The 15178-nt window shown below is 39.0% G+C and overlaps 4 protein-coding genes across 4 annotated transcripts; 2 read left to right on the top strand and 2 right to left on the bottom strand.

Moving 5' to 3' along the window:
- Positions 1 to 372: 372 nt before the first annotated feature.
- On the bottom strand, positions 373 to 5189 carry LOC135642017 (protein PHOX1-like). Its single transcript, XM_065157780.1, has 4 exons — positions 4389 to 5189; positions 2901 to 4300; positions 1628 to 1847; positions 373 to 645 (listed from the first exon to the last, which is right to left on the bottom strand). Exons 2-3 carry the CDS (start codon positions 4285 to 4287, stop codon positions 1699 to 1701), a joined length of 1536 nt encoding a protein of 511 aa, XP_065013852.1. The 5' UTR covers positions 4288 to 4300; positions 4389 to 5189; the 3' UTR covers positions 373 to 645; positions 1628 to 1698.
- A 1860-nt stretch (positions 5190 to 7049) lies between these two features.
- Positions 7050 to 8294, bottom strand: LOC135672005 (peroxidase 40-like). The gene is made up of 4 exons (XM_065180464.1): positions 8034 to 8294; positions 7768 to 7959; positions 7522 to 7687; positions 7050 to 7444 (listed from the first exon to the last, which is right to left on the bottom strand). The coding sequence occupies exons 1-4, from the start codon at positions 8292 to 8294 to the stop codon at positions 7050 to 7052; spliced, it is 1014 nt and encodes a 337-aa protein (XP_065036536.1).
- A 1249-nt stretch (positions 8295 to 9543) lies between these two features.
- Positions 9544 to 14531, top strand: LOC135642014 (D-3-phosphoglycerate dehydrogenase 1, chloroplastic-like). Its single transcript, XM_065157771.1, has 5 exons — positions 9544 to 10128; positions 12459 to 12835; positions 12938 to 13048; positions 13161 to 13256; positions 13711 to 14531. Exons 2-5 carry the CDS (start codon positions 12572 to 12574, stop codon positions 14380 to 14382), a joined length of 1143 nt encoding a protein of 380 aa, XP_065013843.1. The 5' UTR covers positions 9544 to 10128; positions 12459 to 12571; the 3' UTR covers positions 14383 to 14531.
- On the top strand, positions 9576 to 10151 carry LOC135672004 (D-3-phosphoglycerate dehydrogenase 3, chloroplastic-like). The gene has a single exon (XM_065180463.1). It carries the CDS (start codon positions 9576 to 9578, stop codon positions 10149 to 10151), a length of 576 nt encoding a protein of 191 aa, XP_065036535.1.
- Positions 14532 to 15178: the final 647 nt, after the last annotated feature.

Genomic DNA, 15178 nt, shown 5'->3' with positions numbered 1-15178 from the left:
ATCACCAAATCAATATTTAAGGTATTATATTTATTTATTTTATGAGATTAGGATCCAATAATTAATTATAAAAAATAAAAATTAAAACATCAACAAATTAACTTAGGATTTGTTTTTAAGATATCAAAGCTATCTTTATTATTTTTATTTTCATATCAATACGGCTATGAAGAGAAGAATACTTTCAGCCACTAATACTTTCTCAAATAGTATTGCACAACTAGGATCATTTTGGTATCATATTCTACAAATATAAATCCAACTCCATATTTTATAATCTCCCATCCTTTTAATCTTATTAATTTTTACTATTACAAAAGAATTGTTAGAAAATGAATGATAAATTTAATGTTCATCATAGCAAGAGCATACTAATGCCACCAAAAACAATCTGCTATTCAACTCTCAAACAATTACAGATGATCATACCAGAACTTGTTTAAGTACAAGGCATAAGCTTCCATTGACAAAAACTATCACACACACTGTCCTTCGAAGGCCAAAAGGAAAGAACTTTCTATAACATATCCAAAGAACAAATGATGGTTGCAACAAATACAATCAATGATGTAATTTTTGTGTGACCAAAAAGTATTGAGTCAATTGTGTCCGCCAAATTATGATCTCCATCCATGCAGAAAAAATCTGTAGAGACAGCAACCAGCTCTTGTTAAAGAGAGATTTAGGTAGAAAACAAGACAATAACATTTAAGAAAGAATTTTGTATAAAAATACTTTTGTTGATTCCAGAAAATAGCTAAAACAGAAGAGTGCAATTGATTATGCAACCAGGAAAGAAGGCACTGCCTAATTAGTAGTAATGTAGAAATGCATTTGAAGGGAAATAACAAGGTACACAAATCAATGCCTCTGAACAAGTTCTGAGACTGCATCAAACTGAAGCACTAAGCATTGCCAAAACCTGTCAATACAGCCAATAATTGGTTGACAGGATGAGTGACTATATAATCTATATTGCACATAATGAAACAGCTTGAAGTTCACATACAGCTTTACTTATATGTATCATAACTCTGGCCATATTTGTTAGTAGAACTAATTGATGGGCTAAATTAGCTGCCTGATGAGAAGGATCAAGATGGCCTCACTAGAAAGAAAGGGATCCATAAAAGCCATAGTTCAGCATTCAAGATTTGATGAGCCATTCTTGACTTCAGACACTGTTTTTCCTCTATATACTGGTCAGTACCAAACTGTTTCATGCACATGCTAAGTGCATAAATCTGCTTCTTTAGTTTTAGCATATTTTTGAATTAGAATAACTTGAGGATAATGAACTCCAATAACTTGATCTCTCCAATCTTATAAGCCAAAAAAAAAAACCCCACCCCAAGAGCACTGAAAAAAAGCTCATTCTAGCATATCAAGCATCTGTAGAAGCACTTACAGAATGTATGTCTGAAGTCGAGGGCTTACAGATATGTTCTCCAAGAGAAGACTACTATTGTATAAGGTTGATAGCAGATATTAGAAAAGAGAATTGATTTAGAAATAGCAGATTATATATTTAGATTGTAAATAACATATATAACAAAATAATTAACTCAACCAAATAAATAAACAAATTAGCTATCAAAACAGAGGCAAAAGTTTTACTTATATGCACCTTAGATGACAGAAAGACACAAGGCTTTCATTGATCTCATGTATTTTTTGACAGACGCTGGTAGATATGTATCATATATTTTCCATCATATGACACAAATTTGGAGCCTTCTGGTGAAACAATGGCTCAAGTCGAAAAGATGGCAAACCATCCATCCCCCTTTTAGCATCATACATCTCATTCCATGCCTGAACCACCTCATCAATCTTAAAGGAAAACCCTGCAATCATGAAAAGGCACTTAGCAATTTGATCAATACTGCAGTGAGCAGACACGTGAGTGCCTATTTGGCATTTGTGATTGCTTAAAGATACAAGAACACAAAAATGCAAGTTGTCCAAAAGGCTAATGAGTCATTACTCTTTTAAAGTTTCACATGAGCAGTGCTAGATCAAATCATACGAACAGAAATTATGGAATATCAAATCACATCTGCAAAATCAGAACACAAATATTAAAGACACTCGTTAATGATATTGTGGATATTAGTTGGTGATTCTTTATATTTATTTTTTATTGTAATCATCCCATGTTCTTATCATGTACAATCAATTAACTTTTTCTATAGGTCTTACATTTGATTGTTGAATTTGCCAATTTGGTTGAATTTGGTTTCTATATAAGTGTAGTGTATAGTCATATAACATAAAACATATGAGTGAATAGTACCTCTTGTTCCTTCCCGGTATCAGAGCAATTTAAAAGAACTAGGGGAATATAAAACGGTTGCCAAGAACATGAGAATTGTTATTCACACATATATTTTGTGTTACATAACTATACACTTATATAGGAATCAAATTCAACAGTAAAAGATAAGACATATAGAAAAGACTAATGGATCATACATGGTAAGATATATGAGATGATTACAATCAAGAACAAATATAAAGAATCACCAATTAATATATAAATAATCCTTCATAATATCATGAATGAAATATTTACGTGATCTCTATAGATGTGATTTGATATTCCTGATTTACGTAATCTCTTATGATTTGATCTAACAAGCAATGGTATTAATACCTTGGCTTATTGGTTGTTTGTGAAAATCATAAAGCAGTAGAAGAACATGGAAAACCATGTTTAGAGAATTTAAATTGAGGTGTGCAGTAGTACCATAACATGATACATAATGAACTGAGATATATTCTAAAAGGGACTAGTCTTTCAAGACTTGCACCTGCAGATTTGAGGTGTCGAATAAATGCTTCATCATACTTTGGAAAAACAAAATCAAGGAACAATATTAATAAGAGATACTTTTTACCTTCTTGGGCAGTTGCATTGGCACAGTGGTTTCTTATAATAACAGCAACATTAGCTGAGGAAACTCCTGCAAGTTTCAATTTTTCCACAGCTGCCATGAGACACTCTTCCCACGTGGGAAGACCTAGTTTGAATTCCACAGCAGAACGCTCAGAGAGCATAGAGCCCCATAGCATGTTTATCTGAGATCTCATGTTAGATGTATGTTCCATTGCTGCTTCTGTTGGCAGCTCTTTGAAATAACCATTCATACCCATCTTCTCCAAGAGGCCTCTTAATTCTCTAGGCTGGGTCAATTCCTTCAATTGCTGCTCTTCCATCTTTTCCCACATCATCGTGCCCTTTTCCATGTTATACTCGGCATCATTGAATAACCCAAAGACTTCTGCTGAAGGCCAAACATCTAAGTCTATGTTGCTTCCAATAGCATAATACCAAGAAAGCTTTGCTTGCTCAAACTGTTGCTGAGCTAGTGCAAAATGCCCTTCATAGAAGTCAGGATTAGTTTTCAAGGCTTCTTCATATCTCTTGCCTGCCTTAATATATTCAGCATGAGCCCACTTGTATGCCTCTTTGACCCTTTCAAGTACAGATTCCTTGGAGGCATCTTCTGACAAGAACAACTTTTTCCTTGCTCGAGACATATGAATATTTCCCCAATTAAACAATGCAAGAGCCACCATCTCTTGAAATTTCCCCTCAGCAAGTTTAAGAATTTCTTGGGCTTCTTCACTCGTGACAGTATCTTCTATTGCCTCAGAGTACAGCTTGATACCAAGCTCATGAAGGTTCAGATATGCATCAGAACTGAAACCCAACTGGTTCTTGAATAACTGAGCAAACTGCACGATCCAGTCATCAATGTAAGTTGACAAGCTCTTCTCGTCAGAATTTCCGCTTCCATTTTCTGAAATGTCAACATAATTTCTTCCCTGCCCTTTCAATGAAGAACTAGTTTCTATGTCTGCAAGCCATGGTTCATTCTCAGGACTAACTTCTGTTAGATAAAGCCTGAGTGAACCCTGAGGATCTGCAGATTCTTCAGCCCACCTTAGCTCTTCAGATGTAGTGATCGTCACCAAGTCATCCTCTTTGTCCTTGTACTTGATAAGGATGGCCTTTAAATTAGGGAATTTTTTACCAACAGTCTCTCTCAGATGTATCATGCTGCAATCAGCTGGTATTTGGGCCCATCTTATATCATCCCCTAAGACTAACTTCACTACCCTTATAGGTTCTTCCTTAACTTCAACATACTTCTCTGTCATCGCCTTCTCCTGTGCCTTCCGGCTCTTCTTCTTCTTCTTCTTTGACCTTTCTTTCAGAATCACAACTTCCTGAAGTGAAGCAACGGCACTGTCATCCGATATGATGTCTTTCTTCTCCATCGCCTTCCTTACCCTGTCAGAAATCTCCTAGGCTGTGAGGATGTTGGGCTCCAAATTCAGAATTACAAGCCAACTCCAATTTATTCAAGACTTCAAACTACCTAGCTTCTCTTGGAAGGGATTTACTATACTCGGGAGATGCCTCGACGGCAAGATTACATTCCCCTATCTCGGAAAGAAAGGCAACCTCTGAGACTTGTTCACCAGTAGAATCAAAGATCTTTTTTTCGACTCGAAATCGCTGATCGGTGAGGTGCAAAAGTTTCGGAGAACAAACAAATCAAGATCAAGTATAAAGACAGTACTCTGAGAAAGCAGAAAAAAAGAGACTTGGTCACAACAGCTAGTTTTCCACAATCGAATAGCTATGAAACCTTAATCCCGCATCAAAGATCTCATCTTTCCCTCTCTAATTCACTAGAACAGCCTTCAAAGATTCTCCAACTAATATAACAGCCCTCAATAAGATTTGCTTCAAACTCCCTACCCGCCAATGAAAACCTAAACTTGCACCCAGAAACCAAACTATTCCTGCAGAAATTTAGAAAAGAGCTTCAGGCAAGTGCGGGATCAAAACTTATCTTAGATTTTTCGTCTTCCTTCTCCGCGAGGACTGAATCTTTCGGCTAGAGCGAGCGGTTTTCTCCGAGGAAATCGACGCCAAGAAGAAACCACCCAGGACGAACTAAAAATCCCGCCTTTCCCTTATCGAACAACCGCCTCTACTCCTGCGAACCAGAATCTCCACCTACCAACTTCGGCACACGCAAACCAATCGCTTCTTCGCCGTGTGGCATAGAGAGGAGACTTGGAGAAGACGGCATCAAAAGGTTCTTCCCAACCGCCTCGCTATTTCGTGGTCTCGGGATAACGAATCCAAGCGGGCGGTGGTATCCTCGTGCTCCCATGACTTCTCGGGATCGATACGGAAGAGCCAACCAAGTGGAGACAAATGGAAAGCGAGAAGTGGGTTTCCCATTATTCAATTGAACGCTTCTCTCGAGCATTGACCCGTTGGTGTGTGCCGGAAGAACTCGTGTTGAAGAAGAGTAACGGCATGTGCACTTTTGAAACTTTCTTTTCCGAAGAACACTTCGAGGAAAAGAAACCATGCCTTTGACTGTTCTTGCGTCGACCAAGTCAACCAATATGGGAAAATAAGTTTTTTTTAAATCATATTTGATATATTAAAATATTTAAATATTAATAATATTTTGTGTTAGTATTTATGATATGTTAATATAATTTTTTTAATTTCTAAAATTACTTTATGACTTTATCTAAAATTATAAGATTGTCAAAAATAATTTAGTGAGAAATTAATATTTTTAATAAAAAAATAAAATTATTTTTATATTTATTTATATAATTATGTTTTTGTTTATAATATATTTGGACCATACAAATACTTTTATGATTACATACATTCATTTTTTTATTTATCTACTTTATTAATTAAAATAAAAAATATATATATTTACTTTTGAATAAAAATTAAAAATATTAATTTGTCATAAAATACTTAATGAACTTTTAAAATATAATTTTATTAAACGATACCTCAATACATCTTTAAAATATAAATTTTTTTCCAAAACTATGTATTCATTTATTTTTTTCTAATTATAAATTAAAATATATATTTTCAAACATAACCACTATCCGAAGACCAGTGAAAAGATTAAAGAAAGGAATGAAGAAAGAAGAAGAAGAAAGAGAGAAGTGAGAAAAGAGTTCTCCCCTGTTGTGCCTAAGGCATCAAAATATAGAATGAAAAAGAGAGGAAGAAAGAGAAGTGAGAAGAGAAAATCTTCGACTCCATTTGTTTATTTTCTGGTTTTTTTACCTTTGTGAGTTTCTCTTTTACAAGAGAGAAGATGTTTTGTTTTTTTCCTGTATTAGAGAAAAATTTATGTTTCTAACTTTTATAGTGAATGCCTTTTAGTTTATCTGTGGATGTTTCTTTCAATCAGGATTTATCATGTTATATTTTAGTGTTATTATTTCAATTAATTTTTAACTTGTGTTTTATTATTTTAGCTTGCTTTTGTTTCTTTGTTCCTATTTTTCTTCTAACAGAAGCTTTGCGGTGCCCGTAAACTTTTTTGACTGCATTTTGTTAGAATACTTATAGATTTTAAATTTAGGGTTGATCTCTTTAGGGGATCGATCTTCTTGGAACTCTATAAGGGTTTATCAAAAGATGATGAATACATGACTATTTATAAAGTTTCTAAACTTTAATTCATAATAGGACTCGTACTTAATTAAGACTCATATTCAAGATTCTTAGGACTTTTACTCAAGACTTCTATTCCTTTACATACACATCTGAATCATTGATATCTTTTCTTTACATCTATCATGAATACCAATGATATCTTACTAACAGGTTCACTTTGATCGTGAATAATGTATTTGGCTTCCAAGTCTTATCAACCGTACGTCTTCTCGATGAAAAAAACGAGATGACCAAATATGTTCATCCCCGATTCAGATGTACTATTAATCTAAAATGTTTGCTTATGGGCTTAATTTTATTGGAAATGATGAAGACCAAATGTTTGACAAATGGTGCTTATTTAGGTTGACTTATTTTATTGTAAGAAAGGAAGAACACATCCATTCCCACGATACTGCACTCACGATTAAAGCTACAACACCAAACCAAATCAACCTTACTGTGACTGCATCCTCAACTACAGACCATTTCCTGAACACAAACACACACTTATTCTTGACACACTACTTACTCTCAGTAGCTAATTCACGACCCTGCAGCACCTGCGGACCTCGGCCTCGCTCCCCGGTGGCGGCGCCAGCCTCCCCATCCTCACCATGGAGACCGCAAAGTCCTCGTAGAATAGCACCGGGTCCATCGCATAGGCCTGAACGAGGCTGCCGACCTCCCCGCCCCCGTTCACCAGCACCTGGTCCGACGGCAGGAGCCCCTCCCCCGACAGCAGGTTAACGTAGTACTGGTTGTCGAAGGTGGCCGGCGTGGCCAAGTCGAGGTGGGCTAGTGTCCCGTTGGAACCCGCGCAGAGCTGCTGCAGTGACTGGAGGAAGATACGGTCGGCGGCGGCGTCGGCGATGCCTCCCCCGTTGAGCCGAGATATGAACGACGAGCACCGTGCCTTTCCTATCGTGTGAGCACCTGGACATTGACAGCTTCGAGATCAGAAGTTGGGCTGTGGGAGACGAAGGCAATACAAGTCGGTGGAGGGCGTGTACCTGAGAGAACGACCATGTCCTTCGTGGAGAGGCCGAGGTTTTGGAACTTGTGGACGAGGGTGGCAACGTCGGACGTCGGAGCCGGGATGTTGGCGGTAGCCATCGAAAGGCTGGCAGTAACGCCGTCCCTCCGTCCCACCTCCACCACCCATGTTGGTCCTCCTGACTGCAACACGGAGTGCAATGAGATTGTGACCTTGGCTTAGCCGAGCAAAGACTCATCGAGTTTTGGGAAGCAGAAGAAACCAGCACGACGGAGTCTCGAGCCGCAATGGCGAGGACATCAGCACAGGAGACAGTATCAGGACACGCCATCTCTAGCTCGGTCTTGATTCCGTCGACGACATCGAATCCCCTCAGCGAGTTCAAGTTCGGGCCGGCGGTCTTCTCCCCCACAAGATTTGGGGTGTCATCGAGAAGCACCGAAGCATCACAACCCTTGGAAAGAAATCATAGACAAAGCATGTTAGTTTCGGGCTTTCTGTTTGGTTTCAGGACGAGGTTACACTCACGTTAACAAAGCAGTCGTGGAAGTGAAGGCGGAGAAGGGAGGCGGCCATGCGGGGGTCACTCGCCATGGCTTGTTGCACTCCGGAGAAGATAATGGCTTCTGCCTGCGGACAACTACTGATATAAAAGTCGAAGTTTAGGGAACCACCGTCAAAACTACCGCTACCACCACCGCCGCCGACACCTATGCAGTCTTTGGACAAGGCATTGAGCTGGCCGGCTACAACAAGCACAAGAATAGCACAAACTATGATGGTAACCATCGCTTCTTATGAGTGAGAAGCCTTAGATATTGTTGCGACTTGTGAAGTAGAAGACACCCATAGCTTCTGCTTATATAAAGACAAACCAGAGAGAAAGAGAGAGAGAGAGAGAGATGCAAGTATGTTGTCTTTGACGTGAGTAGGTCACGCAGGACCATCGATGGAAGTAGGAATGGCGAGGAATAGAAACAACGTCGAACAAGTCATTCGGTTCATGCTAGTGGCTGACGAGGGTAATCTCAAGTGATGCACTTAACAAAGGAGCTTGCAGGAAGCGGGACTGCACATTAGGCGAGCCATCAGAAGAAAGCATCTGCTCCCCACAGACCATCATTTCACGTCTGCCTCTGTATTCTGCACAGTAGCTGAAAGCTTTTGATTTTGCTGCAACATCCATTAACGATCAATCCATCAATGAACTTGAAGCACCATATAATAATGTGTTTGTGTATTGGTACCTGAATCCACCTTTTCTCTGCCATGGTGAACGAAAGGTTGACTCCTTCAACTTCTGATTAGCGAAGTAGTGCAGTCGGTGAAACCGTCTCGTCCTCTGTTGACATATCAAAGGGAAAAGTGGCATGAGAGTAGCAGATATGGTGAGCTCAATGTGGCAGAAACTTCAACAACTATAGGCCATGGGAGGAGAGAGAGAGAGAGAGAGAGAGAGAGAGAGAGGCTGCATGCAAAGCATGAACTACTTTGAAGACGATGATAACTGTGGCTTTAGGATATGTGATGGCAGCTAATAGATTCGAGAATGACATCTTTGTTCAATAATGCTTGATGTCATAGCATTAATGATCTCCCAAACTATTTACCAGTGTACTTAAATGCATCACAAGATTATGCAACTGATACTTCTTTTCTCTATGGATCTTAATGAATCCAACTTCTACATGATACGACCTTTTCTTGCAATCGTGGAGACCCAGACTCATCAGCCATGACCAGAGGCAAGAAACTTGTTGTCTTCGTGGGCCTCCACTGCATATCCTTGAGACACGTGCAGTACACATGTCATGTTCTATACTTTTATGTCACGTGCCATGCACGTGCATATACCGTTGACTCGCTGTTCGTCTGACGATAGAAGATAACGGATCCAGTAGAGATAAGAATCCGACCCGATTTGAGCACTACATGAACGATGTGACAACCGCATAAGGTCCGAAGCCTTGTACTCGACGACGCTACGCTCCATCGACTCGATCCTTCGGGTCCCGCCCCCCCCCCCCCCCCCCCAACACTTCGATCTCCCCTTCTCCCGACCTACTCGAAATGGCGGCCACCTTGGCCCCCGCCGACCGCCTCGCCGCCCCCTCCCTCCGCCTTCACCACCCCTCCTCCCTCTCCCGCCGCCTCCTCGTCCCTTCTCGCCTCCCCGCTACCTCCCTCTTCCCACACCGCCGCCCGCGAGTCGTGGCTATGGCCGTCGAGACCGGCGGCGCGAACTCCAAACCCAGGGTCCTTGTCGCCGAGAAGCTCGGCGAGGCCGGGCTGGCCCTTCTCAAGGGCTTGGCCGACGTTGACTGCTCCTATAACCTCTCCCCCGAGGAGCTCCGCGCCAAGATCGCGCTCTGCGATGCCCTTATCGTGCGGAGCGGCACCAAGGTCGGCCGAGATGTTTTCGAGTCCTCCGGTGGCAAGCTCAGGGTGGTCGGGCGCGCTGGGGTCGGGATCGACAATGTGGATCTCGCCGCCGCCACCGAGCATGGCTGCCTCGTGGTCAATGCGCCCACCGCGAATACGGTTGCTGCAGCCGAGCATGGGATCGCCCTGCTCACCGCTATGGCCCGCAACATCGCGAGATCTGATGCTTCCATGAAAGCTGGTCGAACCTTTCTTTCCTTTTGATAGTTTCGATAGAGGAAAAAGACAACTTTTCTGGTTCCACTTGCCTCTCTCTCTCTTTAATCGTTTAGCTCATGACAAAAAGGAAAAGTTGCCGATTCCATCTGATCTTTGGCTGACCACTATGGTAGTTCGTGATCACGGATTCTTTCTTTTTCTCCTTCACCGATTGTTGAGAAATATATGAAGTAAGTGTTTAAAAATGAGTTTAGATTGTGCAATGTCTTTAGGATCAGGCAGAACTGTAAGATCTAGTTTTCAGAGAATGAAGGGATTACTAAGTGTATGAAGGGAATGAAGGGATTACTAAGTGTTTAAAAATGAGTTTAGATTGTGCAAGGTCTTTAGGATCAGGCAGAACTGTATGATCTACTTTTCGGAGAATCAGTCATCTTTCTTGTTAGAAACAAAAGCGATGCTTTCCGCATGAAAACTTTAAGTACTTATCCTTCTAGCTGTTAAGTAAATGCTTCAAAGATAACATTGCTACAAAATCCTGCTGTCAATGGAGAAAAATGATGAAATATAATAGAAACCAAGTCCATCATCATTATTGGAAATATGTGGGTCATGTTATTTGGGCTTATATCGAGGTACATGATTTTCTTTCACCATGCTGATGTATACAACACATTGCATAATTTAAGTTATTATTAGATTTCTGTTTCTTGCACTGTCTTGTTATGCTCTGTTCAATTTAATTATAAAAAAGAAAGGAAACAAATGATGGAGAATGCCACTTCTGTTGGTTTGTTATAGTTCTGTTCATAGCAACATCTATCAGAATACCAAATTCATGTCAATCTAGTTATGAAATTGAATGTTTTATTTTTCATCTATTTTCAAATATGAATTAAGCTAATCAATATATTTTAATTAAAGTACTCCCAGACTTCTCCTTGGTTGAAAGTTGAAACAACTAAAACTTAGTTCATTACTTGTTTCTTGTATTTTCACTCTGTAACTTATTTTCTCATCAATATGGTGACAAAAGCTAAGCTATTTATGGGTCAAGTTATTTATACACAAGTCTATGATATATTGCTCTTTGATTATTCTCAGTTATCTAATCAAGTGATCAGTAGTTCTTTACAAAAAAGAAAAGGGTGATCAACAATAGTTCACCGTATGTTGTCAATAATTTGTTGTCTTTGTATGGTAATCATCTCAGTTCTGACGGTTAATGTTCATTGTCTATTGATAGTAATCATCTCAACAGTGACAATGTTCATTTATAAAGTAGAATTAAACTGTTTCATCCTTAGTTTAGTCATCTCACCTTCTTATGTAGGTTACTGTATACTAGCGTTACTTGTTCTGCTTGGATATGTGAATTTTCTTTATTTCTCCACCTCTTTTACTACCATCAATTGTAAGTCATTAATAGGTCTGTGCTATTAGAAAGTGGATTGTTAATAATTGTTAATAAGTATTTATGGTCTTTTCTTCTTCTACAAATGTGATTAATATTTTTAAAGATGCATTCCCAAGTATTTGAAATTGTGTGGGTAGTTATGGTACTAATTTATTTAAATTGAATTACTATGTTGGTGTTCTTAGAATTATTAATATCATCATGCATGTACTTAACCCTTTCGGCATGAGAAAGTAGTGTAACTGAAATTACCAAGAGGATGGTCAACTAATCACCTTTATACTGGGCCTTCAACTGCACAAGTTCAAAACATTTGTTGAACTCATAATGACATACTATGAAGTCTACAAAAGTTGTATATAAATGGGATCAAAAGAGAATATATGTAGAACTTATTCTTAAGTAAATTAAAAATATTTACACGGACAACTACATGAAGCGAAGATTATAAATGACTCAGAATGAAAAACTATGTGTACTTGTGTTTTCTTTAAGTTCTGCAGCTTGAGTTGGATATCTTGCTGTATTATTGAACATTTTGGGACGTCTATCCCTGAATTAACATCATTCTTATTATTCCATAGGTTCCAATTATACTGGAAAAAGAAATTTTGCATAGGTTTTGCAAATCTATGAAGCTACAACTTCACCAATGATATCTCTACTCTTAGTGACTTAAAGTCATAAAGTAACATGATTGTGTCTTTGATGCACCATGAATATTTGTAAGTTGTAATTATGTATTTCACATTATGAAAATCTATACATGAAGGATTATTGCTAATGAACTTCCAGCAGTGACTATATCTCGTAGATGCTGCACCTGCATGGTTATGAATCAATTTGTAAATGCTGTACCTGCATGGATTTGAGCTAAAGGCATAGCACCCGTTCAAGCTACTTGCTTATGGCATATGCTGCTCTACTATTTCCAGGTAAATGGGAACGCAACAAGTATGTTGGTGTATCACTTGTTGGTTAGATACTTGCAATTTTGGGGTTTGGGAAAGTTGGATCAGAGGTTGCACGCCGTGCCAAAGGACTGGGGATGCATGTCATTGCACATGACCCATACGCTGCTGCTGATCGTGCTCATGCTATGGGGGTGGAGTTGGTAACCTTTGATGAAGCTATAGCAAGTGCAGATTTTATCTCATTGCATATGCCTCTAACTCCTTCAACTTCCAAAATTCTCAATGATGAAGCTTTTGCAAAGATGAAAAAAGGAGTAAGAGTTATAAATGTTGCACGTGGTGGTGTGATAGATGAAGAAGCTTTAGTGAAGGCATTGGATTCTGGGGTGGTAGCACAGGTGCTCTTCTTTCTTTTTTTTTAATCTTTTGTCCATCAGGCTTTTGGAAGTCAAATGGAGTAGTAGAAAGCTGGATAGTTTAACATGTCCTGGTTCATTCAGGCTGCTTTAGATGTCTTCACGAAAGAACCTCCATCTGCAGACAGTAAGTTGGTTCTGCATGAGAAAGTTATAGCTACACCACATCTTGGTGCCAGCACAGTTGAAGCACAGGTATGAATATTAACATGCTCATATTCTCACTCTGTAAGAAAATTAGAATTCTTCACATAAATGAAACTTTAAGGTGTTTATGTTTGGTTCTCATGTCGGAATCAATATGCAGGAAGAGGTGGCAATTGAAATAGCTGAAGCTGTTATTGGAGCTCTCAAGGGGGAGCTTGCTGCTACTGCAGTAAATGCACCGATGGTTCCTCCTGAGGTATGACTGCCTTTCTATTTTCATTTGGTCCATTGTGCATCATATATCTTAAAGGAATCAAGAGAAGCATATCTAAAGATATAAGCTCCAAACTCTTGATGTTAACATCACCACAACTGTCACCATCATCAGGGAGTCAACAAGAAATCATGCTGAGGCTCAGACAACAATGGTTGTTTGAGCATTTGACTGGTTTTTGACCTTGGTTTAGCCAATATTGGCATAAGTTTATCATTTATTGGCATGATCAGGATTCCTCATTATGTTTTTTCCTTCTCTGTGAAGTTTACATAATCCATTTCCATATCTGCTGTTTTTCTGAGAAGCATGCCTTCAAACCTTGAGTTCATATGATGCAAATCATGATCTCAACTATGCAACTTTCTTAAAATCTTATTATTATTATTCTGTGTATGATAGTTAATATGAATTTTTTCTTCTGTTTCCCATCCAGGTCCTGACTGAGCTTGCACCATTTGTGGTCCTAGCTGAGAAGCTTGGTAGGTTAGCTGTCCAACTTGTGGCAGGAGGCAGTGGCGTGAAATCAGTGAAGGTGACCTATGCATCGGCAAGGACTTCTGTGGATCTCGACACTAGATTGCTGCGAGCTATGATTACCAAGGGTCTTATTGAGCCAATATCAGATGTTCACATCAATCTCGTCAATGCTGATTATACTGCCAAAAAGAGAGGTATTCGTATCACGGAGGAGAGAATCCCCTTGGATGGGTCACCAGAGGATCCTATCGAATCCATACAGGTCCACATTGCCAATGCGGAGTCTAAATTTCCCACAGCTGTCTCAGGACTGGGAGAAATAACAGTGGAAGGCAGGGTAAAGGATGGCATACCCCATCTGACTAAGGTTGGATCATTTCAAGTGGATGCTAGCATGGAAGGAAGTCTAATCCTGTGCAGGCAGGTTGATCAGCCAGGGATGATCGGCACTGTCGGCAGCATTTTGGGTGAGCAGAATGTGAATGTGAGCTACATGAGTGTTGGCAGGATCGCTCCTCGAAAGCATGCAGTCATGGCTATCGGTGTCGACGAGGAACCCACCAAAGCAGCTCTCAAGAAAATTGGGGACATACCTGCCGTAGAAGAGTTTGTTTTCCTCAAACTGTAGCAGATATCAAAGTCATTAGGAGCTGCGAACTACAGTCTATCTCAGCATGCATGAGTCTTCTACTATTTACATGTCAATGCACCCTTTATGATGAACTAAATGTTCTTTCTATTGGATATTTTATGTTGTTATTATATGTTTTCCTTTTATTCTTCCTATTGACGATTTTGATCCTGTACTCGAGTTTGCAAGGGTTTTTGGCTGAGAATAATTACAGTGTGAAGAAGAATCTTTTACAAGTTTTAAGAACTCCTACAGGAAAAAAGTTCTTTTCCCATTTAATCACAATAATTGTAATTTCTATTTCAATATTAAATGTCAGCCCAGCAATAAAATTATTAGGGGTGTTCTAATATAACCGAAAAACTTGATTAATTGATTTATCAATAATTTGATTTTAAAGACTATAAATAGTTGGAAGAGTATTTTTCTTCCATTCAATTAATTTGTTCACATCGAATTGATTCAATCTTACATTAAAATATACCAATTTAACTTAAAAATCCCCAAAACCTTAAAATCTCTTCTCAAACTTAGCTAGTTTATTTGCTCTTCCTTTGGCTCTATGGCTCTTCTCTTCATTCCCTTCTTGGATTTGTTCTACCGTTTCAAGTATGAACTCTTTTTTTTAATCATCCTTTTTCATTAATAATCTTTTGTTGATTTATATGCACCACTGTATATTCTCATCATCAAGAAAAAAAATATATATTATTTTTTATATAATTCTTCTTCGTAAATAATCTGTTTATTGATTTGTATGCATCACTTTATATCTTCATCATCAAGAAAAAAA

The sequence above is a fragment of the Musa acuminata genome, chromosome BXJ1-4 (assembly GCF_036884655.1).
Source record: "Musa acuminata AAA Group cultivar baxijiao chromosome BXJ1-4, Cavendish_Baxijiao_AAA, whole genome shotgun sequence".
In the NCBI taxonomy this organism is placed as follows: domain Eukaryota; kingdom Viridiplantae; phylum Streptophyta; class Magnoliopsida; order Zingiberales; family Musaceae; genus Musa; species Musa acuminata.
This window is presented reverse-complemented; position numbering and strand designations above follow the sequence as displayed.

Bases quoted from the DNA above. Each gene is read 5' to 3' on its own strand.
- LOC135642017 (XM_065157780.1), bottom strand. From the start codon at position 4,287: ATGGAGAAGAAAGACATCATATCGGATGACAGTGCCGTTGCTTCACTT. The intron at 1,848-2,900 runs GTAAAAAGTATC...TCATGATTGCAG, and splicing joins CAATGCAACTGCCCAAGAAG to GGTTTTCCTTTAAGATTGAT.
- LOC135672005 (XM_065180464.1), bottom strand. From the start codon at position 8,294: ATGGTTACCATCATAGTTTGTGCTATTCTTGTGCTTGTTGTAGCCGGC. The intron at 7,960-8,033 runs GTGAGTGTAACC...TTTCTTTCCAAG, and splicing joins TCCACGACTGCTTTGTTAAC to GGTTGTGATGCTTCGGTGCT. The intron at 7,445-7,521 runs GTACACGCCCTC...GTCAATGTCCAG, and splicing joins GGACATGGTCGTTCTCTCAG to GTGCTCACACGATAGGAAAG.
- LOC135672004 (XM_065180463.1), top strand. From the start codon at position 9,576: ATGGCGGCCACCTTGGCCCCCGCCGACCGCCTCGCCGCCCCCTCCCTC.
- LOC135642014 (XM_065157771.1), top strand. From the start codon at position 12,572: ATGCATGTCATTGCACATGACCCATACGCTGCTGCTGATCGTGCTCAT. The intron at 13,049-13,160 runs GTATGAATATTA...ATCAATATGCAG, and splicing joins CCAGCACAGTTGAAGCACAG to GAAGAGGTGGCAATTGAAAT. The intron at 13,257-13,710 runs GTATGACTGCCT...TTTCCCATCCAG, and splicing joins CACCGATGGTTCCTCCTGAG to GTCCTGACTGAGCTTGCACC.